The sequence below is a fragment of the Perna viridis genome, chromosome 1 (assembly GCF_037379345.1).
Source record: "Perna viridis isolate PV_CMFRI_1.1 ecotype Kerala chromosome 1, ASM3737934v1, whole genome shotgun sequence".
Classification (NCBI taxonomy): Eukaryota; Metazoa; Mollusca; class Bivalvia; order Mytilida; family Mytilidae; genus Perna; species Perna viridis.
The window spans coordinates 58,389,534-58,415,919 of record NC_142445.1 but is presented as its reverse complement, the minus strand read 5'-3'; the positions used below and the strand labels follow the sequence as shown (position 1 = coordinate 58,415,919).

Sequence of the window (26,386 nt, the reverse complement as noted above, 5' to 3'; positions counted from 1 at the left end):
ATAATCCAACTCGATTATGTAATGTTTTTTCAGAATTGTTTTTTTCGCTAAGAAACCAGGAAAATGTATGTTTCTATCCCCTTTCTGGTGAAGTACCAACCCAAAAAAACAATCACCACTTTTCTGTTGTCGTATGGTACTTGGTAGTACAAATCGAAGAGATTCATATTTGCCCCTCAAGATACTGTCCAAAAATCATGAAAATGATTCTTCCTGGCCCCTTTTTCCCAAATGGTTCAATTCAAAATCCCAGAATGAATCCCAGACTCCCTTAATTGGTAGGACAGAATGCCAGTAATAAACCATTCACTTTTCCAGACATTGAAATATTTTATCTTACATTACAAGATTAAAAATGTGTAACAAAGCATACGTGACATGTCACTATCGTTAAAAATTTATTTTACAAAGGAAAGTAAATCAAGGATTAGACAACCTCCAGCAAAAAAAAAACAAGATAAAGCAATTGCACAATTTATTTCAACCATTTGATGATGCACCCTCTTCTGTCTTTGACTTTGACTTAAGAACCTATAAAAATAAAATAAAAAATTAATAACAGTATGAAAAATGTTCTCACACTGGTTCTATAGACTGTATAGCAGTCATTCAACAGTTTACTATGAAGGATCCAAAGTTTAACAAGACCTTTTTTTAAATAGTGTTCTGTTATTTGAAGGTGTCATCAAAATTTATCTTTTCCATATCAAGCCACCTTATTTTTCTGTGATTAAAATAGGAAAACAAACCAAACAGAAGACATTTTTTGATATTTTTATATGAAAGTGAAATTCATTTACAGTTGAGGAAGTTATCTCTCAGTATTGCTATCAATGGCACATGCAGTGATTTGTGATTTTTTTAATATCCCATCCTGTTGGTTTTGGGAAGAAATAAGGCATTAAAAAAAGTCTGATGTCGAAATAATTTTGCCATTGATAACAGACTTAAAATTTTAGTTCTTTTTAAAGTGGTAATCCCAAGAGAAAAAGTGTAGTAGTAGAACAGCTATTACCTCCTCTACAAGACCAGCAGCGATGGTATGACCACTGTATCTCAACATGAATCGTCCTAAATCCTTGTAATCCTTATAAAGTTCTAAACATATAGGTCTATCAAACTCAAGTTCAATCACTGCACTCATATTCTTTAGAAGACACCTGAAACAACAAGTCAGTAAAATTTAATTAATCGTCTGTTGTAAAAATTTAGAAACAATACCACGATATAATTCAAATTGAAATTGGCATATGGCTTTTTCATGCATTATAACTGGTTGTTCACCTTTTACATCCTCTGACCATTACAGTTTTTACAACAGTGTAAATTTCACATACATATCGTAAACAAACAAGGCTCCCATCACTTAATATGAAATATTAAGCAAATTAAAGGCGTGAAATGTTATCTGCTTTATTCCATTCATTTTCAGCATCATATATTGGAAACAACATTTTGAAAGAATATGGGTCACATAGTGGGTTGAATGCTGCCATTTACAATGTCAATTTCACTGAATGAAAGATTACAGGAAAAAACAAGTACTACCTCTGAAAAAGATAGCCGAAGCATATGTAATGACAAAAGTTAAATTACCATATCTGATTGAGATTTTATTTGGTGATCTATGTGACATGTTTCGTATTTCAATTACTTAATTGGTTCCACAAGTAAACTATATGAAAGTGATATTCTGGACAGAAATGCCCCCAATGGAGCCTCGAATTTATGGTTGACATCACTTTTGTCCAATGAAATGCTTGGTTGTAAGTTCAATGATAACGTTGCTACAGTTAAGCATCATGGGTGTCACATGATGTCAAAGCGAACTCAATACCATCTGTATCAGAAAAACAATAAATATGCTGCAGATAGTTTGGGATTGGAACTGTAAAGATTAATCACTCTTGTTCAAGAATTTATGGATATGGAAGATTGGACCATACACTCACAAACCTGACATAAAAGTCCTTCTGACTTTTATTTGTTTTGTGAGTGAAAGGTCCATTTTACACATGAATAAATTTTTGAAAATCAGTGTTTAATTCTATAATACATTTAGTGAGAGGTACAAGACCTCAGATTTTCATGATGCCTAGTAAGTTAAGTTTGATGTACATTGTTTGATGATTGCGCCTTACTAGTGTATTTTTTTCTTTTTTTCATATTTTTTATAGTGTTTCCATGTGATATTCAGGGATTAAGTTGTTACCCAATCATTAACATTCTGCAAAATAGATCAGTATTTGAGATTTTATCAATTTCTATTCTGACCTAATTCTTAAAGCTTTTCTTAAGGAAACAAACTTGCAAATGTTTATACAAAGAATTGTTTACATGTTCCATAAACCACAAGGAAAAAAAAAACAAATACATACTTAGGTCTACTTTTAACAACTTCTCCTGTACTTTTATTGAGTTGACTGACTAATTTTTTTATCACAGCTGGCTCTGTTGTCGATTGATAATGGAAAACAACCATAAATCCTTTAGTTATAGGAATCTCAATATTAAACAGAACAATCCTAGCCTTTATACGTGTGGCACTCTTCAGTGGAGAGGAAGGATCACAAATCATACTTCCTGCAATTGTGAAACAAAACTTAAATGAATTATAGAGGATGACAACTTAATACTCTCTGGAGAGAAACAAACACTTAGCAATTCTTTACATCAATAAAATTAAACAATTTAATTTTATATATTTAAACATATCCTGTATTATACAATGTTTGTTTAAAAGCAATGATTTTTATATCCTCATGTGCACTCATGTAATTTTGCCATATGGAAGTGAAAAAAGGCAACGGAAAGAAATGATTGAAAAGATAAATCAGATAAGCATTTTTATCAGAACTAGGTTTACATCTATAATGCAAACCTAAAACCTTGAACAATGTAGGACAATTAAAATATTCCTACCAATTGCATCACACATAGTTTCTACTTACCCACATGTATATTATTCATGTCCATCCCTGTAATGGTCAAGGTCACATGATCTCCGGCAAAAGCACATGACATGGAGGAGTCATTAATACTAATACCTAGAAATGCAAAAATAAAGTGAGTAGCATATACAGGCATCTATTACATGATTCTTATTGTCAAAGTATATAGTGATAACAACCATTACTTTAAGCATGAACTACATTCTTGTAAGCATTTAGATCACCAATATATATTCTCATCTTGAGTAACTTGAGTAGTCGTAACTCAATTAAGCCAGAAAATACTGTAAACAAATTAATTTTCGTAGTGTTCTATTTTTCCCTATTTTTGCTGTGGACATAAAAACGTTAAAAATAGTATTTGTGAAATCAATTATTAAGACTTTATAACTATAATCATTTTGTGAAACTGTGAAAACTGTTACCACAAATATGATCCCTTCACAAAATCCATGAAAATTAGCAACCAAGAATATTAATATATTTACTGTATTTTGAAGTGTGACAATATTCTATATTAGAAAATACTGAATTTGAATGGATTATGAGAAAGCAGACACAAGTAATTATAAACATTTGTCCTGGTAAGGTACATATTTCTTTCAGAGAAGTTCCTTAGATTTTCAGCTCCTATCTCAATTATAGCATACAAATAACTTAATAGAAAAAAGTCTGATATCTCTACAAGTAAAGACCAGGAATTGTTTTCCCTTTATAAGCTATCCTTTAAATTTTCCCATTTATGTTACTTACCCTTAACTGACACAGAATCACCAATTGGGAGGACAAGGAGTTTATCTCCAGTTTGAACAGTACCCGATACAATTCTACCAGTAATACTGAATCCACTACCCATTCCTTTAAATACATCTCCTACACATAGTCTGAAGGGCTTATCAATAGGTCGAGTCACAACCTTAAATTTGTCTGAAATAGAAATAAGTATATTACATGCAAGAGACCAATATACTTCATTGATTATGTGATTGATACAGGTATTTAAGGATGAGAATACTTCATCAATCCAAAAGACTAAGCTGAAGTTTTTATGTGCTAGCTCACAGAAGCAACAGCCCACAGGTTATTATGGCACCATACTCAAACACTTTATTCTGGCTTCAAAACACACAATCTCTAAAATGTCCCTATGCTTCGAACTGAACCAATGTCCCCCCCACACTAAAGGCTGGCATGCTACAAGTAGACTATCAAGACGGTGAATCCAAAAGAGAATATGGATATTATCCAGAAATGTCAAATAATGTTCATATCTTAATTTAATACAAAACATGCTGTTTTTATTCAATGAGATATGTACTCACTTAAACTTTGGGCATATCAAAACAGATTTAACAAAAAGAATGACTAATTTAAGTGGAAATTATCAAACCAGACATCATTTGAAGTTCTCTTCAGTTTCAATGCATTTTGAACTTGTATAAGCTAAACACCTGTCTAGACAAAGCAAATCATTCAGTTGACTAAGGCTTGAATTATACAGTTTTTACAGTACCTATGTGCCCATCATACATCACAGTCTAATTTGGCCTTTCACTTTTTATTGAAGACTTATCTTTGATTTTCTTTGGAAATAAAATAATAAAAACTATTTCTTGAATTTTGGTCTAATTAACTTTTTTTAACCTCGATCTTCAATTATTTTGTTTACAAGCACAACTACCAGCAAATAAAATTTAATATTATTTTAAAATTAATGTATTAAATGGTTGTGAATATATTAATAACCGTGATAAAATAAAACATCTCTTTCTAGTGAAGTACTATATACTTTGGCATATGCAAAAGTGACTCAGGATTTTAGATCCTGGCTAAAATTAAACCCAAAAACCTGCCAGATATCACAAGTTAATCTGGGGTACACATGTGTTATGAATGAAGGTTATTTTGATGAATTGATAATGACAGAATTTTGGAATCTTAGGCAGCCCCTGTGTTAGTTTTATTTTTCCATGATGTATGAACTATTAGTCCTGTGTTTAAACAATCTTACCAATCCCTTCTTCTAGAGTGTTGCCTTTATACCATGCTTGTAGACTAGGGTCAGGAATTTTACCGGTTAAGTTAACACCACTTAATCCACTACACGGAATAAAAGATAAATCGCACTCTTTGTATCCAACTTGTTTTAAAAATAATCCTAATTTCTTTGTAATGTCAGTGTATCTACTTTCTGACCAATCAACAGTGTCCATTTTATTCACTGCAACAATTAACTGTGATACACCTGAAAATAAACTAGGCCATTAATAAAAAAAACAATCAAGTCTGTCAGGTCGTATCATTTCAGCTTTATTTTAAGACATACTGAATACTATCTGGTTATAAATGCCATGATAGGGATTAGAGAGGGCTATGTGCTTCTGATCACACTTCTGCCAAAATTATCCCATTAAAATAAGAAATTTTTACAAAGAATGTTAAAGAATGGCCCAATTAAATTCTGAGGATCATTAAAAATGGTCCATTCTCATATTTTTTATCCCAATCACTGTAATATAAATACCAATCAATTTTTCTTCAATATTTTCTGAATGATCAAAACTTGAGTCTTTAAGAGAAGGTATTAATTATATGCTCAAATAAGTTTACATGTAATACATGTCAAAATGGAAATTTTCTGTAATGATTCACAGGACATACATGTATAAAAAAAATTATATAACAGCTGTGCTAATGCACATGATATGCCATATTGCTTTCCCATCTTTTTTTACATTAGATTAACTTTGGAAAGAAAAATTGAAATAGGATATAAAACAAAAGGGAGGTTTCATTCATGAAGACAAAAATTGTATAAAAAATGATCAAAACCCTTCAAATGACTTTGAGCTGTAGTATAACATGTGGAAAATAACTAACAGGGGTATGCCATCATACTGATATAAATACTACCTTTAAGATAAAAGTAAACTGATTCTTGCCATTTGGTTTCATTATTCCTTGATTGTAGTGACAATGTAATTATTCCTTGATTGTAGCGACAATGTATGGACATGCTTTTCTTCCATAAAATATATGAGAAGAAAACGAAATTAATTTTTTTTTCACAATTATCTCACCTTACCTAGAGATCTGGCCAGGATGGCATGTTCTCTGGTTTGACCACCAAGTTCAAACCCAGTTTCAAATTCCCCTTTTGTAGCATTTACAACTAATATTGCAACATCTGCTTGTGCAGTTCCTGAAATAATACAAATATTTTGATCAATATATTGAAAAAATAAAGTTAAAGATGCAATTCATTATTAAGAGCTGTTCCATAACATATATGAGGTACATGTGCTGGGAAAACCCTTTCATATTTCATACATTTGAATTTGTCAAAACACACATTGAACGAAAAAGACTTGGCTTAAAATTGCTTTTATGGTTGAGTCCCCTGGCGAAAAATCCCAATGGACAACCCTGAGAGAAAAAAAAAACAGGAAAATACTATTAAATTGCATTTGATTTAAACTTCACACCACCACCTAAATAAGCTAAAAAATTTAATATCAAGAAAAACCTTCATTACAAATTAAAAGCAATCAAGAACCTTTAACAATTAACATGTCCCAAACTCTCTAAGCCAGATCGGTAAAAATATTTAATTGATAGTGTCATTATAGCTATGTCTTTGCTGGCTTCTTATATAAACAATAGCACATGAACTCGTTGTTTATTTTACCAGTAATCATATTTGGAATGAAATCTTTGTGTCCAGGAGCATCAAGAAGTGTTATTATCTTCTTTGGCGTTTCAAATCTTGTTTGAGCAATGTCCATTGTGACTCCACGAGCCCTGTTAAATAAATCATTTTTGTATACATGTGAGAAAAGTAACAAAATTCTACACAAAATTCACTATTAAACACTTAACAGGAATCAGGTTCTTAATAATTTACATTCAATAATATTGAATAATTCTCTCCATTTGAACCAAGAATGTCCATGTACCAAGAAAAAAGATTCAAATTTGAGGAACATAAAATATGTAGAACTGACAGACAGACCGATAAATGCATTTACAAAAGTAAAGGGTAGAAAGTAATAAAATAAAAAAATACCTTTCTTCTTCAGTTTCATCCAGAACCCAGGCATAGGCAAATGAACCTTTGCCCAGTTTCTTTGATTCATTTTCATATTTATGCATCATTCTTTGATTGACCTCCCCTAACTGATATAGCAGATGACCCATCAATGTACTCTTCCCAGCATCCACATGGCCTATAGTTCAATTGACAGCAAAAATAGTCATTTGTTTTTCACAAGTAATATAAACAAAATAATTGTATTAAGAAACATATTTATGTCATTAAATTGTAAAGTATTTAATGAAGAGCATTTAAGAAATATTTTAGGTAAGTCATGTGATATTGTTATTTGTCCACATGATTGCAGCCATGCTGTGTAGAACACTGAAGCTATGACAAAGCACACATCCTTTGATAACTATGAAAGTAAACTTTCACACATTGAAAATACTATAAAAGCACGATATTTCTAACATTAATTGTTTTTTCCTCGCACTTTGTAAGAGGATTTCAAACTACAAACCATGATGTGTATATCTTTAAGAGGCTGTCCATGTAGAAGCCAAGCAATTGGACAGCACAGAGTAAATTTTATTCCACCTATTTTTTTGTCCCATGCTCAATTCATTATGGAGTCTGACAAAAAAAATCCTGGATTTTTCTGTATTCAATATGGATGACTTAAGATATATATTTATAAAAATACCTAGCAAATCAATTTAACTAGGAATAGATTAAAGAGTATTTCCTTTTATTATAAAGTTTACATCGCTTTCTACCTATTTTATTTCATTCTTACCATTTCAATCAATTACAAACTAATGTTGATTCTTAAAAAAAACAGGAGTTGGCATAGACAACCTACTAATATTGTAAGTTCTTACCTATAACAACCATATTTAGTTGCTCTTTATCCCCCATTCTTTTATTATATTCCTCTCTTACTTTTGCTGGATCTAGTTTGGCTCTACAGTATGAAAACATTTATTAAAGTAAATATATATAACATCTCAGAATGTGACGACTCTATTCACTACACTGCTCCATCGGATCAAATTGATACAGGGAAGATAACGTAAACTTATAGAAGGGTCTCAAAAATTCCCAACGATGTTAGAACTGTCAAATTAATATAAAGAAATATATATAACGTCTCAGAATGTGACAACTCTATTCGCTACACTGCTCCATCGGATCAAATTGATACAGGGAAGATAACGTTAACTTATAGAAGGGCCTGAAAAATCATTTGATGTTGGGAGTCCAAATAATAAGATCTACTTTTTTTTTTAATTATGTCTTGTGGTTATAATTATTATCTTCATGCATCATGTTGATCCTTATCACCAATAAATATATATTTTTTTTTTTTGATAAATATGGTTAAATATTAGACTTACTTAGAGGTACTCCTAGGAATGGCACCAGAAGAGGTATCTTTTTTTGGTGTAACGAGATCTGTTTTAGATTCCACTTTTAGTGAGTTACTTGAATCCACCTTTAAAGATTTACTTGATGTCTTTTCTGTCGTCACACAATAACTTGATTTTGTTTCACTTTTTATAGTCAGACTAGTTTTTACATTATTTGTTAATGTTTGAGACTCGGTTGTTTGCACTAATCCATTAGAAATGTCAGATGATTTACTGTTCACTATCTTCTCAGGACTGTTGGATTGTCTTCCCTTTGGTGGAGTTGACAGTTTAACAGATGGTGGGTCTGGTGCAAATGCTGAAATTAAGCTATAAATGTGCAAACAAGGAGAAAAAAAAGTTTTAATGATAACTGATTGTAACTTACAAATGTTATGCTATGTAAAGGATTAAATAAACACATTTTTTTTAAGCAAAAATTCGGGTGAGGAACTGGTAAATTTTGTTATTAATGTATTCTTATTTCAGTTTGTTTCAGTTGTGTGGCGATCTCATTACACTGACTTGTTTTTCTCTTATTGGGTCTCTTTATGTAAATAAGGAACATAGTGCTTCTCTATAAATCGGTTCATTAATCATTAGGGGCCAAGAAAAGTTCACTACTCAACAAAAGAGCAGGTTAAAGTATGCAGTGTAGTAATGTTATAGCATAATGGGCGTTCTTCTTTTTCTTAGATATGCTTAAGTAGGTAGTCCAAATCTAATAAAGTTAATTACAACTTCAGTGCATGAACACACGTTTTCTCTAGCTGAAAAGTATTTTAGTAAATGTTTGCTCTATATACTTTTATGTATCATTTGTATCAGTTTTTCATCTTATTGCAAAATCTGATAAGGCATGGAATTAAAATCTAATCGGTTGCCAATCTTTCCTGTTAATACAGTGCGGCAGATAGAACAATGATAACTAATATTCATGGCCATGACATGAGTAATGATTAAATTTTAAGCAATGTCTAAATATTTGTTCTGTTAAACAAAAATGAATTCATCTACAAAATGTTCATGTTTTACAAGTAAATGTTTTCTGCTACAATAAACCCAATTAATTTTCAGAGTACAATTAAAGTATTCCTAAAATGCATTGAAATTGAAATAATTTCTTTCATAACCTTGTAAATCCAAATTTTTGTTCTGCAAAAGTTGCCAAAATATGGTACTACATGAGCTGATTTCAGGAAATGACACCATTGCACTTTTTATTTTTGAGTTGTCAAAATGCATTTACTGTATATATACATAAGTGATAAACAATCACTGATTGACTGTAATAATCATTGTGACATCACAAAAACAATATCTCCAACTTTTTTTGTTGTTTGTTTCCCTAGCTTAATTTTTTTTTCTATTTTTGGAAAACTTGGTACAGCCTCATATTTTCCTCCAGTCAACTTCTAAGTTTCATTGTGTGTTGGTTTTATGTCAAGACAGAGCACTGTTATTGTAAATCTAAGGACTAAATAGATTTTCACATTGACCATCTGAAGAGATAAATAGGTCTGAAACTGCCCTGTTTTTCATCCACAGAAATCTCTATTTTTAAATGTATAAGTTAGCAGCAGTAAGTTAAAAACATACATCAATTCAAAGAAATTTATTTAAACATGACAAAAATAATCAAAAGTACAAAATCTATGGATTAACAATCTCATTTTTGTCTTACTACATCAAAGACTGATTTGGTGGTGGGAATTTGTTATAACATCACAACAGTATGCATCCTGAAAACTGTAAACATAAAATTACCAAGGGAGATAATTTCACAAAATATCTGGAAAAAATATATTGCAGTAATTGTCTTTGACACTGAATCCATTGCCTAATAGACATACTTTTACATATATCAAATTATAAGTGCACTAGTGTAATAAATGTGACTGTCATGAATTCATGAAAAAAAATTTTCATTTTACTACATCTTAGCTATCTACAGCATACAATGTATCATCTGAACACCCTCTGAACATCATATTCAAGTTAGCATGTTCAACACAACAATAAATACAGAGAGCATAATTATACATCTCTGTTTCAACATTTTCCCCAAATTACTGTGGTAAATGTAACGGCAAAATTCCTTTACATTGCATGTCAATTACTAGAAAGCTTACCAATAATAACAAACAAGAAATCGATCTGACAAGTAGTTCCTGAGATTATTTCCTAGATGGTTATGGGCAATACTGCCCCATAAAATCTTTTCACTGATGCTATGAAACCTTAAATTACAATTTCTTGGATATGTATTCTCTTATACCAATTGACACTCCTGAAACCAAATGCTAAAAAAATCATTACTTTATCATTTATACAACAAACAAGTTTTGACAGTCATATGACACTAGGAATTCTATTATAAATTTATCTGATTGAATCAAATCAACAAAAAATTTTGATGTCAAACACATAGTAAATCTTTGGGCAAATGTATTCTGACCTGGGTGGTAGTTCCTACAAGTTACAACACAGGGCCGACCCAGATACTTTGAAAAGGAGGAGTGCCAGCCAGGGTTCCTCAGAACAAGATACTCCCAGGAGCCTGAATCACTCACCTGGTTGAATTTTGCCTTTCAAGGGAAATAAATTAAATGAGAAGTTGTCCAACAATTTTGATTCAAGAAAACTTTGATAGGACTTATCATAAGAATTATTTCAGTAAATGAAAGTCTATATCTATCATAGTTTTCAAGACATTGGCTGAAATCTGTAAAAAAAAAAACCCAAAAAAACCTGTCATATTCCCCTGTCAAGGGCAATAACTCTTATAAGAAACCTGACAAATTTTACGCCTGAAGACTTTTGTACTCCTAAAAATAAGGATCATTTCAGCTATTGAAACAATTTGGCTAAATCTAACGGAGATATGTATATGCAAAAAACTACTGTCTGGTCCCTATGTTCTATTTTTAGTAATGGCGACAATGCTTTTTGACGGATCAAAAATCCCCACATCAGTTCTATGCACGATACCCCAAGGAACATTCATACCAAGTTTGGCTCCAATTGGTCCGGTAGTGTCAGTGGAAAAGATTTTTGAAAGAAATAACATTAAAAATAGCAAAAAACTTTGAAAAAGGGCAATAACTCCATCATGGCTTAATAGATTAAAATGAAAATTTAACCACAGATAGATCTCATCATGCTGAACACTTTTACCCCTTCCAGAATGGGCTAAACCTAAACGTTTTGGAGATATATGTGAAGAACTATTGTCTGACCCCTATGTTCTATTTTTAGTAATGGCGACAATGCTTTTTGACGGATCAAAAATCCCCACAACAGTTCTATGCACGATACCCCAAGGAACATTCATACCAAGTTTGGTTCCAATTGGTCCAGTAGTGTCAGTGGAAAAGATTTTTGAAAGAAATAACATTACAAAATAGCAAAAAAAATGTCGAAAAAGGGCAATAACTCCAACGTGACTGAACAGATTAAAATGAAAATTTGACCACAGATAGATCTCATCATGCTGAACACTTTTACCCCTTCCAGAATGGGCTAAACCTAACCGTTTTGGAGATATATGTGAAAAACTATTGTTGGACCCTATTTTCTATTTTTAGTAAAGACGGCCATGTTTTTCGACGGATCAAAAATCCCCACATCAGTTCTACACAGGATACCCCAAGGAACACTCATACCAAGTTTGGTTCCAATTGGTCCAGTAGTTTAAGAGGAGATATATGAGAGTTTTGAAAAATTGTTAATGACGGAGACAACGACGACGCCAAGTGGTGGCAATAGCTCACTTGGCCTTCGGCCCACTTCCCTATCTGCCACTGCATAGCTTGGGTAGTACAGTCCAAAATTTTAATTTTCCCACTGTGTATACTACTATTTTGTTTCTAATGTCATCACTTAGGCCAGGTGAGCTATTAAAACATCACGAACAATAAATAATGATGATGATGATTTGCAAAACATATAAAATGTGCATACAAGAAAACTTGCAACTGAGATGTTTCTGGAATAATTTATACAAATACAATTCACAAAAAAAGACATACAATTAAACTTATTATAACCTGAGATCAAGATCAGCAGCGTGTAGCTTGATACAATTACACAAGTTGAAACCTGAACAAATTTTAAAAGTATCGATGCTGCATTAAAGCTTGATAAAGCGTTGAATTATGTTTGACACATGATAGGATCCAACACAGAATGATATTAGTTCAAGTCCTAAAATATATGAATTGAACATTTGACTATTTTAGTCCAATATCCTAACTCTCATCAGCACAACAAAAAGTTTCTAGAATTCAATTTTGTTGAAATCATACTTAGTGTAATTTTAGACAATTTGGGGCATTCTGAAACAAGAACCAAAGTAAAAATTTAAATACATTGTTAAATTCATTGTTTAGTAGAACACCTTACATTGTTTATCCTTTTTCTGTAAAAAATATATTTTGGAACCTCAACTGGGCCAAAACTGAAAATCAAAATATGCTGAAAGATTCAGCAAATCGAAGTACCACAGGAGTTCGATTGGACCTCCTTGTAAGCCAGTTTGAAAAGAGGGCCTACATTAATAATGTACAGTTATATTCAGATAATTAAGAAATTCCAGAAATTAATTTTATGTTATAATGGTATAAAATTCATTTTTTTTACCCTTAATCAATTAAAAAGCAATGCACAAATTAAAAAACTTTATTCAGCTTATTGAGAAGCTCATAATTTATTAAATAAGTTAAAATTTCGCCTTGCTTGAAAACTAGACCATTAAATAAAATTTCAAATAATGGTAATATTTAGCATTTAAAAGAACCCAAAAAGTTAAATAACTCAGAAATAAGCATTTTTTATATAGTTTAAGAAAAAAATGTGTGTTTTTGCCCCTATTTGCTCTTGATTATTAAATGGTTATCGTTACCCCCTCCCCCCCTACTATATCTTATATGACCCACAATGCCTGCAAAATTTGTTAATATGTAGGAATGTTATATATAAAAATGTCTCAGAATGTGATGACTCTATTCGCTACACTGCTCCATCGGATCAAATTGATACAGGAAAGATATATAAACGATGTTGGGAATTTTTCAGACCGACATATATATATATCTTTTCTTTGATGTTAACTTGTTCATGTTATTTATGGGTCTAAAAAAATCACATCAGCTTATAACATCAAGCATTCCTTTTGCAATTCAAAAATAGGCAGGAAATAAGGCTAAAGAACTTGTTTCTTTAAAAAAAATGTATAGCTTTGTATACAACATATAAATGTGGTTTATATTTTTCAACAAAACAAGTTCCTTTGCAATAATTCTATGATACAGCAAGTCTCCAGACAATAAATAAATGTTCCATCTCATCAAAACATAACATGTGTCAACAATTATGAAATAGGGCTGCCTATGAAGACCTTTATAAATATGACTATTAACACCCATTCAATAATTGCACATAAGTGATAAAGTAATGATGAAAATATATGAAAACATTTCCTAACATACACAAAATGTAAAAATATAGCTCACTGTACACAAGTTATTTCTACTTCTACAATGTAGTAAGCACAGGACAAACAAGACTTCACTGTCAACATTTTGAATGAACATGTTTCTTAAATAAAACTGGATGTGAAATAAACTCATTTTCAATGTTGCTATATCAAATGATCTTTGAATTTCTGCCAATCTGAAGCCTACATAAGCTCTTGTAGCCACGTTGTTTAATAAGTGGAACCAAAAGTTAATCCCTTCAATCATTTCAACAAAGATTGATTACTTTTGTGGTGTTTCAATGGCAACTAAGGGAATTGTGCTTATACCTAAACTTGTACTTAACAATTTTGCCAAATTTATATTAAAGCCTTTCATCTGTTCTCACATTATCATCTGAAAATCACAGAGGGTGGGAAGCGGGCGGATATGTTCAAAGAGTGTCACTTGAAAACAGGTGTTGTGCTGCAAATTAAGCTTGATCTTAACCAGAATCTTAAAGTACTAGACAATCATGTAAAGTTTGAAAAAATTATCACTTCAAGAGTCATCTGGAAACCATATAGAGACAGACATGTACCTGTGAATCAAAAGGGAAAGTAAAACATAATAAATAACAAGCAAAAAGTCTTTATGTGATGAGGTATTATGAAAACAATTTTCATGATTAAGCAGTAGTCGCAGATAAGCTTTCCCAGGCCAATAGTCAATACAATGAATAAAGAAATTCTGAAAATGTGTTTTTAGCCTATATTGATAAATTGATCATGAAGACTGATAGAGTTAAAGCAATGCAGTCCTGCTTCACTGAGATAGTAATTATTGACTTACATACATGCATGTAACAAATTATCCTATCAAAAAAATTACAGTCAATGTATATTGGAATCAATTCCTTATTCAATATTTCATCCAAAATTTCAATTATACCATACACAACTGTGCAAGTGAATACATCACTTTGTTTCCCCAGTCCTAGTAAAAGCAGCTTTCTGTCTGGATTTGACAATATCATCAGGGGAAGGAGTAGAGAAATCAAATGGAATTATTTTATGTATGACTACTTCTGTTTTTTTCACATATTTTGCCTGACAATTATAGGAGAATTTGGGGTATTTTCTTTTCACAATAGCACTTTTACAGACACCACATTCTAAACACAACACTTGCCCTAGTATGGAGGCTTTAAATCTCAATAAATCTCCCTTCATATTTTCAGCAATATCATTATGAAAGGTTATATCTGGAAGGTTAAGGTTATGACCTTCCACAGAATCCTCCTTCATGATACCACTATGGCCTGTAGGAGATATTTTCCCTGTTTCTTTGTTATTGTTCAACTTGGATTTATTACCCACTAAATCAGTTAGTGTTATTTTCTTCTCAGTGACCTTTAACTCTGAAAAACCATGAACTAATCCATCCTTTTTGGCAAGGTCATCACCTGCTAACCTTTGCACTACTGGCTTTTTGGTGGCTAATGATGCTAAAGATATTGATTCTTTTCCTAAGTTTCTATCCTCAGTATATCTTTCTGAAGTAAAATCTTTTGGTTGTTTTGGAATGCTTTTGGAATTCATAGCTGCTAACTCTGCAAGTGATGTTTTCTTTGGATCTGTTGCCTGCTTTGATGCAAGATCTGCGAGAGATGACATCTTACCTTTAGCCAAGTCAACAAGGGAGGTCTGCACAGTTGTTGTAGACGAATGTAATTTTGCTAGATCTGCTAAGCTTGGTTGCCTTGTTGTTTGTTGACTAGCAATCGATGACAATGAACTATTTGAACTTTGTCTAATGTTTGGTCCCTGTTTTTCTGGTGGATTAGAAAGGTCTGAAAATGAGGGCTGTTTTCCTGATGAATTAGAAAGGTCTGAAAATAAGGACTGTTTTCTCTTGCCTTCATTTATTTTAATCTGACAAATCAGGCTTCCTAACCCAGAATTGTTTTTAGCCTGTATAGCAGTTTGATTAGCAATGTCTGCTAATGACATTTGTTCTGGCTTGGGATTTTGGTTTCCTGTTTTATCAGTAGTCAACAGATTATGAGAAGTGGCTAACTGTGCAAGTGATGGCTGATAAGATGTTACATTCTCCTTTGTTAGTTTAACTAATGATGATTGCTTTGGTTCAAGGTCAGCATTTACTATCCTTGTTGATGGTGGTTGCTTGGCAACAATGTTTTGTTCTTCAATTTGTTTCAATGACAGTTGTTTTGCTCCTGTATTCTCTTTAGCAAGCTCGGCCAAAGATGTTTTCTTAGCACTAGAATTCTGATTGGCTAATACAGCTAATGAACACTGCTTCGGGGCTTTGTTCTGATTTGCTAGTAGACCTAGTTTTGGTTGTTTTAAAGAACTACTCTGATTGGCTAACTGGGCCAGAGAAACAGAATTTTTATTGAGTATGGATGGTGCTGAATTGTTTGATACTTTCAATTTTCCAATTTTTTGTTCACACTTTTGTTCTACAGAACCACTAGATTGCTCTTCAGGCTGGTCTCCTAACAATGTCTCATCTAAACTGAAACCATCTGATGACGTGGATGGATATTTTTCCCTTTTTCTAAGTGTTATTTCTTTCCCATCATCAGGAGTTGATGACAAGTATTCTGAAGACCCAGCTGAAGAATACTTGCCCATCCTATTTTTTGATGGGATTTGAGTTTCAAGGGAGCTTTCTGATGACCAGCTACCATATTTCATTATCCCTAAAGAATATTTCAAAGTATCAGAAAACTTAACATTAGGGGAGGCAGTCTCAAGTGACTGTAAAAATTGATCAAAATCATCTTCATAATCTCCTTACCTTACAGATGCCAAATTGATTCCAAAAATCACAAGATGTTCCAAATGATATCCAATGAGATGGCAAAACATTTATTAAATCATTCAGATGAGTTGTAACATCAGAAAGTAGTTGAGGTGAACACCAAATTATGAAAATAAAAAGAAAAGGCATAGCGTTAGGCAGTAATTAAAGCAAGGGTTTTAAAACGATTAAGGTATTTTTAAAATAATTGATGATGCATAAATACAAGGATTGAACTTTGTAATATTTATACAACTTGGACTAAATCAAAGGCCCAAATTTTCATTGTAAGTTCCACACATTTCAAAGTTTCAAATCAAAAGTCACCAATAAAGTGTCATTGAATAAGGTTGAATGTCCAGAACATGGAATTAAAACACCAAAGGTTCTAGGTAAGTCAGAAATTGAGGGCACCAGACCTCAGACTACTACTAATTTGAACCCCTGTTAAATGTATAACAGGATTTGTAAAACTGAATCATATCCAGCACAACCTATCTAATACTTAAATACAAAGAAAACAATGTATTCCTATACTCGGCGTCAAATAAATAAGATACTGTTAAAATTTGAATAAAAATATTTTCTATGACTTTATTGACACCTACCGTCGTTTAAATTGTCTTAAATGACTTGCTCATTCATTTAGCCAAATGGCTTCTCCCTAAACATTGAATCGTTAAATTCCGGTGAGATTTTAATTCTCGGTCCCAATATTTATATTGTCAAAAGTCGGCCATGTTTACAGTGATCAGGTTGCTAGGAGATGTTGTTTACGTTTAAATAGTTTGTCCAAGAACCGAAGAGCCCAGAATGCATTTCGGCCTTAGTTCGGATATCTCGGATTTATTTTATGCGAATAATGTACAATACCGAGAAGTTGATCAAGCAGACGATTGTCACCGGAGTTCAACGGGGATTTACGAACTTCGTTTGTAAACAAATCCTCCCGTAGAAACCAACTTGACGGATATTAGTCTGGGATTTTCCCGTAAGGATTTGTTACGCACGATTTATGCCAATGAGCGATTAATTGGTACTAACACATCATGCATATATGCGAACTATCTTCAGATTAAATAAAAGAGAGACAACTCCTGCAGTAAGTCCCGACAGTTTAAAAAGTAGAGCTTCAATTCGAAAATGTGCTGTATGTCACGTCGAGTATAGTCACATCATCCACAACAAATTAAAAGTTAAAATAATATAGTATGCCAACCATTTTGTTACACTTACAAGGAATTCAACAAATACAAGAGAGGCTAAACTGTCATTACCTTGTGATCTGTTCCTTCGAGACTCTCTAGGTTGTCGTTGTGGCTTTGGTGCTTCTGTAATAAAATAAACATAGATCTATGACAGAGTAAATAAATAAATCATTATTAGAGCATACTGAAAATATAGCAGGTGAATGAATTACACAAAAACTTACGTACATGTTTTAGAAAATCCGGATTTTTTTTCAAATGTTAGTAATTGTCTAACAATTTGTCAAAAGATTTATGTTATATTCATGTAGGTTTTACTGTTAGAAAATGAAACATTTCATTGTAGAAAAGTTTTGGGGGTTTTTGGTAACTCCTCATGCTAATTGCAAAATTTGAGAGTAGAAAATACAAGTGCATGACCAAAAAATACAATATCATATGTGTATTGTTTATTTACTTATTTCAAAAAAACTTACAGCTTGTAATAAGGTCAAGTCTAAATTCATTTATTACAGTTTAAGTTCCAAATACCACCTTTTGCTTTATACAGTAGCAGTTTTCTCAGTTTCTGTTAATCTCCAAAGATTCCACACATCAATTTTTTGTCTAAGTTTAAGTCATCAGGATCAATATGAAGAAAATTTAATGGGTTACAAAATACACTGACAACTGCAAAATTGCTTGAAAAAAATCAAGCAATTAAATCAATCAATATATAATGAACGACATTTTCTAATGAGTAAGTCCCATTTGAAGAATTTTTTTTTGTAAAGCAATAAGCCAGTTTTCTAGTATAGTGATTCAGTGAATGAATTTTGTATGTTTTACTTACCTGATTGGTTGAGTAATTCATTAAGGGAGGACTGTATGTTGTATTTATTCTTGACAATTACTTGAGCCATCATATGTTCAGGACAAGACTCACCAATGACACTCCTTACTTCATCTAAACAGGAATTCAGCTTAGCTACAATATACAATAACAATAAGGTATTAATTTTAAAAACAAGCTTCAGAAAATGCAATATTTTATGTTAAAGTATCAAATTCTGTGAGCAAATTCCAACCAGCGATACTCCGGCATCCCAACATTAGTGAATAATCAAAAGATAACGTTTGCAAACAGGAATTGTTGTCAGACAAGACCAATAATCAAATCCCACAAAATATTACAACTAGTTGAAATAGACCTGTTCCAATTTCAATACAAATCTAGCTAAGCTAGTGAATAATTTAATAATTTTTGAATAGCTGTCAATTATGATGACCTTAACCTTTAAATTTGCCACCCACCATCATAACTGACAGATATTCAAACTTAACAGACATGTACAAAAGATCACACAGGTGTTCTGAAGTAGTTAAGTAGGACAAATTGGTATAATGTGGGGCAGATTTCTACCTAGAGAGCTATTTAAACTACTTAGTAGCCTACCAAGATTTGTATTGAAATTGGAACTGGTTCTTTTCAACTGGCTGTAAATGTCTACTCAGACTGCTTTTTATTCTTTAAGTATTCTTCTTCTTTTCAAATAGCCCGTGCATGTCCGGGTGTTAAAAGAATAGGCCTGCAGCAGCGCTAAGCTTGTCGTAAAAGGCGACTAAATAGTGCTCAGAACCTTAGCCGGGGGCTAGGGCGCTCTGCCCACAGAGCAACTGGGATGTGTGCCCCAGGTGGTGGAATGGGGTACCCCTGGTGTGTTACATGCTGGGGTTGTCAGGCTATAATACGAAAAACCTGACCGCAAACCATAGTGGTGCACCGTGTTGGGAAAGATGCCACGTTCCTCGCACGTTAAAGAACCCTACTGTGGTATTCTCCCGGAGTAGGAACCATAGGGCTCCGCCACAAGAGGCTAAATTGCCCAACCCTACCCACCTTTCCCCATTTCCAGTGGCAATCAAAATTTGTCGACCCCATTGTCCTTGTGTCCCATCCCTTTTTCATTTCATCATCATTTCATGTTCATTTTATCATCAATTTCATGTTCATCGTCTGAATATAGCTGAAATATTGCTGCTCGGACGTTAAACCCCAACAAACAAATCTTTTCAAATATTTCTCTTCTAAAGTTGTTTGCCATTCTGATTTCTATCACGGCAAATTGTTTACATACATTACAAAATATATATGCACACTGAACTTTATACAGTTTAAATGAAAACCATTAAAAATTTTCTTATGTATTTTACCCTGGTCTGTATCATTTAATTGTAGCCTTGGGGTACCAGTTGGTGTGCCAGATGATAGATTCTGTCCTTGGTCATCACTGCATTCCTCCTCTTCTTCTTCAGGGATTCCTTCCTCCATGTATGAAGAAAGGTCAACATTCTTTTCTCTGTTAAATGTGAACTGGGCAGCTGAAAATGTATTGTTTGAGTGTGTAAAACATAAAATTATTACACAAATATTAACATAAATGCATGTATATTGAATTTATTTTATTCTCTCCATAGTAACCAACCTGTTTCTCTAAAATTTCGAAGTCAACATACCCTGACTGCTGAGGCATATGCATGAAACTACAGAATTATGATGTATTGATGCTATTGCAACTGCATAGCAAATATGACTGACATTGCACATGTGGTTCATATCAAACTGATGTAATCTGATAACTTATCATAAAATGTTAATGTGAAAGTCAATGTTCATACCCATGATAGAAAATGAAAAGCTCAGTCTCACCTTCCACAACTTTCATTGAAGACAGCAATATATGTTTGGCTGATGGGAAAGGTCATCAGAACAAAAAATAACACTGCGAACTTCAAGATCTACTTACATTGACTGAATGGAGCAATCAGTAGAAATGACTTGAATTAGATGCTTTGGGAATTCAAAAAACAAACCATTAATATCAGTACCTCACTAACAACTGTTCTTTCACAGTAAAAAGGTAATAGCTACCATACATGTAAATGACATATCAAACAAACAGCTGTTTACACTTAATGGGCAGTGCCTTATCCTACAATGTACCTGTTCCTGGTGAAATGCAGTAATTGTCTTCTACAGAATGTCCTAAATAATCATCCTCATCATAAAAATCTGAAAAACAAACCATTATTTTATAAACACTATATGTAAATTCAAATTTATATTAAACTGTAATCTTATCTTGATAAGTTTGCTCTAAGGTTATCACACCATTCTTTCCAAAATAAGCAATGCATAGACTGTCCTTATTTAGTTATAGTGTTATACATGTACATTCTAATAGTGCACACACACTTTTACACCATAACATTAAATAATCACATACAAATAAGACTTATTAAAAAGTAATTTAGTTCAACAATATACATCAGATGGGTGTACATGGTTTTTTTTTATTTTATTGTATATTTAAGGAATGACTGTTATGTTTTTTGGTCTATGAAGAAATAACCTCAATAACATGGTGCACATTAAATAATCTGTGTAGAACTGTGTGGTGCACCACAGGCATTGAGGTTATTTTAAATAGACAAGAATAATATAATAGTCATTCCTTATAATTTAATTATGGTATCAAAATTCAGTCTAACACAGTCACAGCCACATTACAAAATTTGGTCTTTGAGATAATGGACAAAATTTTCTATCCAATCAGAATGTGAGTTACTTCTGAAATTAGATTATACAGTGTATGTATTTAAAAAAGAACACTGTGCTTTATCATACTTTATCATTATGGAGCTTTTTTTACTAGTAGTGTGTTCAATGTCTTTTTTTCTATCAAGTGGACCCAAGAGAGAAGGAATGTTCATAAGATTAGGACAACATTCATGGCTCAAGCTAGTTGAGAAAAACAGGGAGAAGTGACTTCTCTTTCAGAGAGACTCTAGGGAGAAGTGGGGATGAACAGGGTGTAATGAATGTGTACACGTTTCATTTACTAATGCTTTTTTAAATATTACTTACATGCACACAATATACATTTGTAAGCAAGCATTTTCATATATTCATTATCTTTTATTAAGATAAATGTTACTTTTTCTTTAAGCTACATATGTAAGTAACTAAATATTTTGGACAAAATGAAATCAGCCTGCTGACTGAATGATTGACTCTATCATATATTCATGAAATTGAATTTCTAATATATACCACTACCCCTTACCAAATTTATTACAGCAAAATTAATATATGATTGAGCAAAGCAATGCTTCTTGCATTGCATTGCCCTAGTGATTTTGTCTTTCTAAGCAGCAGTAAAATAGAAAATTTCAGCAATGACATTCCATTAGAATTTTCATTTTGTTCTGTTTTTTTTTCTGATCCCACATAATCCATAATGATTTCTTGTTCAAAATATCCAGTCTCTCGATATAAGTTGACAAAGAGTATCAATAATCATGTTAAAAATTCACTACTGACAAATCAAGACTGAAACTTTATTGACACATATTGTAGTGGTCAGGTACAAACTCATCTCAAGTTGAAGAAATGTTGCATCGAAATGGAGAATTGACTGTTTTGTTATGAAACATGATTAAAAGAAATGCCTAAATTATCTATCGAGATAAATTTAACTTAAGTCCAAAGAACCCACACAATAAATTTGTATTGGACACTGTAATTGTTAACTTTCAATTATTATGACATTTCACTTTACTACTGCAACTGTTTTTGGCAGGCAAAATGTGCGCAGTGTTAATATCTTACATAATGTATTGTGAACTATAGCGTTATGATGCAGTAGTGAAACAAAATTAGTAACAATGAAATAAAAGTGTCAATTCTTGGATAGATTGTAAATGAGCAAACAATAATTTTCGGACCACCACAACCAAATTTAGAAGATGGCTAAACTTCTGCATTCCAAATTTTTAAACTGAAAAGGTTCCTGAACTGTGGCTATCAAAAAAACAAATGTAATTAATTTTATCAATTTCCCACCTCCTCCATGCATGCTTTCCTCATTTGTAAGTTTTTAAGTGTCTAATGTTTTATAAAATATTGTATTTGGCTGTTAGTTTTGAAAGGCACCCCGGATTTGTACTAAATACTCAGTGATATTTTTAGTAGGTTACCATGGCTACCGGTTTTTATGAAAATATTCAATAATGCAAATTACTTGAACCTCCACATCTCAAAGAAAAGATAAAAAAAAAAACACTTAAATTTCTGTTTTGACCTAACTGTATAGTACTAACTCAGGGGTTTCCTGACAATTCCCTCTGAAATGGTCGAGGAATAAACAATTAATGTTAAGTTTCATAAAATGCATTTTAGTTTTAGGTCACCTCTTTCTTAAAGTTTGAGGCTTAACTCCAAAATTTCCTCAACCTTCATTTTTTTGGGGGTCCTAAACATCCGTCCAACAAAAATCAAATGGTTGCTCCCTTAAAAGAAATTTTGTAATGCCTTTGAGAAATTCCATTGTAATATTGCCATTTTCATTCCCAAGCACCATAACAAATTTAATTTTTAACAGATAGATATTTTCATAAAAATTTGAAAAGTAATAACACATGATAGTAATAAGAACCTGAAAAGAATGTTCAGTCATGAAATTTTGCTGTAAATCTAATTAGATTTTCAGCACACTTATTCATGTATTGCAGTTTGTTTTTCACATGCAATAAAACTAGTGTATGTACATATCACAGGTCAAAACATTTGTGCACATACATATACAACATTCCGATTCTATTTTAATATTTGAATTTTGGGTCTTCCTCTAGTTTCATCTTCTGGAAAGGAATGTTCTTTGTCAAAATACAAGAATACTATTTCATTACATCATAAGTGAAATACTAGTCTGAGTACATGTATGTGTGGTAATCTGTACATTTGAAAAACCCTCTGTACACCAAAATTCAATGGTCATGGGATGCAGGAACCCTTACATGTACAAAAAATAGAACATACTGAGTTTTAGTCAAATCATTTTTAATATATTTTTATTTTAGATTTGAAAGGTCTGGACGCTATTTGACGCCAAGTATATGACTAAGAAGAATCTTTGTGGGGACGGAGCGTCAGCAACATCCTATTATATGTAGATAATGTGAAACCTATTTGGCTCAAAATCGTTTTGTCAGGAGTACCATATTTCAGAACAGACATATGCAGTAGCTTGTGTTACATTAACTCCTACATTTTCCTGTTGGCCCAGAGATAAGCGATATAACAAAATATTGGTACATTACCAACAGATTCAAACGACTTTTAAGTACAATAGCTTCGTCCCTTATCAGCAAAGCCTAAAATCCTATTCTTCTTCTCCTTTAGTATTTAATCAGATCTTTGATCATCATTAAATATGACTATTAAACATAATGCTGTTAAACTCTACCCAATGCTGTGTTTTCAGATATTCAGCTTTTGTGTATTAGTCCCTTGAGTAACTCCTATAGGGTGTGTACGTCTCATCATGTGACTCCTTACTTTCACAAGAATTCGTCCTAAGCTACCATTCAAATGAGATTTGTCATTTACAGAGGGCTGAGTTTAGTATTAAAATCAAAACATTGTTTTGTGTAACAATACCAATATCAAATGACACATATATGTTTCTACATAATAAAAGTATTAAGAAAAAGCATAAAGCTAGAAACCACTAATTCCAATTCCCATAGGCTTCAATGCTAATCTTACAATATTCAAAGGCTACACCTTAACTTTAATCAACAGACGAATGTGTATCAACATGATTCTACATACAAGTATGTATGTAAGCTCACAATCCTCAGAATGGTATATGGGGTAAGCAGACTTGGAGTGTAGCACTGGTCACAGTGAAGGGTCAATAAACAGTATGGGAATTCCCAGGGTTTTCACAAGATAGGGGTTTATTTAGAAATCATAATGGAGTTAAGGATTTACACCACAAGAAGAAATAACGCTCTAATAAAATGAGCAGAAATGTTTAAACTTTCAGAAAGTTTAAATTTTTGAAATAACAAGAGAACATTTTTCACAGCTCTATGAGGGGCAGGGGTAATTTCTGTGTTGGCCAATTTCATTCCAAATGCTCATTGGTTGAATTGGTGGTGTGTAACCTAAAATAGAAGATTTTGCATTGTAATAGAGCATTTGAGATCCCAGAACTGCAGTGATAGGGATTACCATGCGCCAGTCGCATTTCCTCTTAAAATGGCACATTGAGTGACATGTGTGCTTTGTCATTTGCGTGCATGTGACAATTCACTGACCTGGATATATGACACATTTATGTTGTATACACAATACTGTATAACAAAAATGTCTACTCTTAATGAACAATTAATTTGTAGTGCAAATTAGTTTGTTCATACTACATTTGGTCTTCAACATCTATGCCTGGCTGCCTATAGTTGCTATTCTAAGTTTTGTACCACATTTTTCTTTTCGAATGGCCCATTGAAATACATGTAAAAGGTAAAACACATTCATTGGCAAAATTTTTAATCCACTTCACTTCAGAAGTAAACAATAAAAAGTAGACTGGTCTTCAGACTTCAATACATTCTAAATCGAAAATTTTCGGGAAGGAAAAGGAATTAGAACTAGACGTACATACTCTATATTTCATTTACCTTACCAGTACATATGAACTATACTTGGCGTCACATAAATAAGATACCCTTAAAATTTGAATAAAAATATTTTCTAAGACTTTATTGACACCCACTATCGTTTAAATTGTCTTAAATGACTTGCTCATTCATTCAGCCAAACGGCTTCTCCCTAAACATTGCAATGTTACATTCCAGTGACATTTTAACTCTTGGTCCCAATATTTACATTGTGAAAAGTCAGCCATGTTTACAGTGATCGGGTTGCTAAGAGATGTTGTTTACGTTTAAATGGTTTGTCCAAAAACCGAAGAACCCAGAATGCATTTCGGCGCTGATTCGGATATCTCTGATTTATTCTATGCGAAGTTGATCAAGCAGATGATTGTCACCAGAGTTCGACGGGAACTTACAAACTTTGTTTGTAAACAAATCCTCCTGTAGAAACCAACATGGCGGATATTAGTACAGGATTTTCTGGTAAGGATTTGTTACATACGATTTCAGGCAATAAACGAGTTGTTGGAACTATCACGTCATGCATGTATGCGAACTATCTTCAGATTAAATAAAAGAGAGACAACTCTAGCGGTAAGTCCCAACAGTTTAAAAAATAGAGCTTCAAATCGAAAATGTGCTGTATGTGACGTCGAGTATAAAGCGTTTATATTTTAAGTGACACAAGCCAAGGCAGTTAGTGAGTTACTTCAAAATGTGATGGGGGTAAAGAACTTAAGACGTGGTAACAGACAGGATATAATAAAAGAATACCATCTTCGTATTTCATTGATCTGACATTTCTATGTCGTGACATCTTTACTTCCTCCTAGATTTCTTTTTAATTTTGGTCGAAATGAAAAAACATTGCCACATGTCTGACCTTGACCTACCACATATCCTAGCTCTGCTTGTTTAAAACATTTTATCATATAAATATAGTGCATTTGCTTTGACTAAACAATGTAATAAAATAGGCTTTTGTATCATTTTCATTCCATTGCACTCTTAT

The 26,386-nt window shown here is 32.5% G+C and overlaps 1 protein-coding gene across 2 annotated transcripts; it reads right to left on the bottom strand.

Moving 5' to 3' along the window:
- Positions 1–458: 458 nt before the first annotated feature.
- Positions 459–26,270, bottom strand: LOC148629572 (HBS1-like protein). 2 transcript variants are annotated; one of them, XM_088553796.1, is made up of 16 exons: positions 26,149–26,270; positions 20,873–20,941; positions 20,083–20,250; positions 18,722–18,856; positions 17,959–18,012; positions 8,385–8,715; positions 7,869–7,951; positions 7,018–7,177; positions 6,640–6,752; positions 6,037–6,153; positions 4,963–5,196; positions 3,705–3,878; positions 2,952–3,047; positions 2,379–2,583; positions 1,016–1,160; positions 459–531 (listed from the first exon to the last, which is right to left on the bottom strand). In XM_088553796.1, the coding sequence occupies exons 1-16, from the start codon at positions 26,189–26,191 to the stop codon at positions 481–483; spliced, it is 2,178 nt and encodes a 725-aa protein (XP_088409922.1). In that variant the 5' UTR covers positions 26,192–26,270; the 3' UTR covers positions 459–480. The 2 variants fall into 2 exon arrangements, with proteins under 2 accessions (XP_088409922.1, XP_088409911.1); XM_088553785.1 differs by lacking the exons at positions 459–531; positions 1,016–1,160; positions 2,379–2,583; ... (6 more) ...; positions 7,869–7,951; positions 8,385–8,715 and adding an exon at positions 14,488–16,673.
- Positions 26,271–26,386: the final 116 nt, after the last annotated feature.

Coding starts and splice junctions, on each gene's coding strand:
- LOC148629572 (XM_088553785.1), bottom strand. CDS start 26,191: ATGTCACGACATAGAAATGTCAGATCAATGAAATACGAAGATG. Junction 20,251..20,872: donor CTGCATTTCACCAGGAACAG/GTACATTGTAGG, acceptor ATACATTTTCAG/CTGCCCAGTTCACATTTAAC. Junction 18,013..18,721: donor TGAATTACTCAACCAATCAG/GTAAGTAAAACA, acceptor ATTTTATTACAG/AAGCACCAAAGCCACAACGA.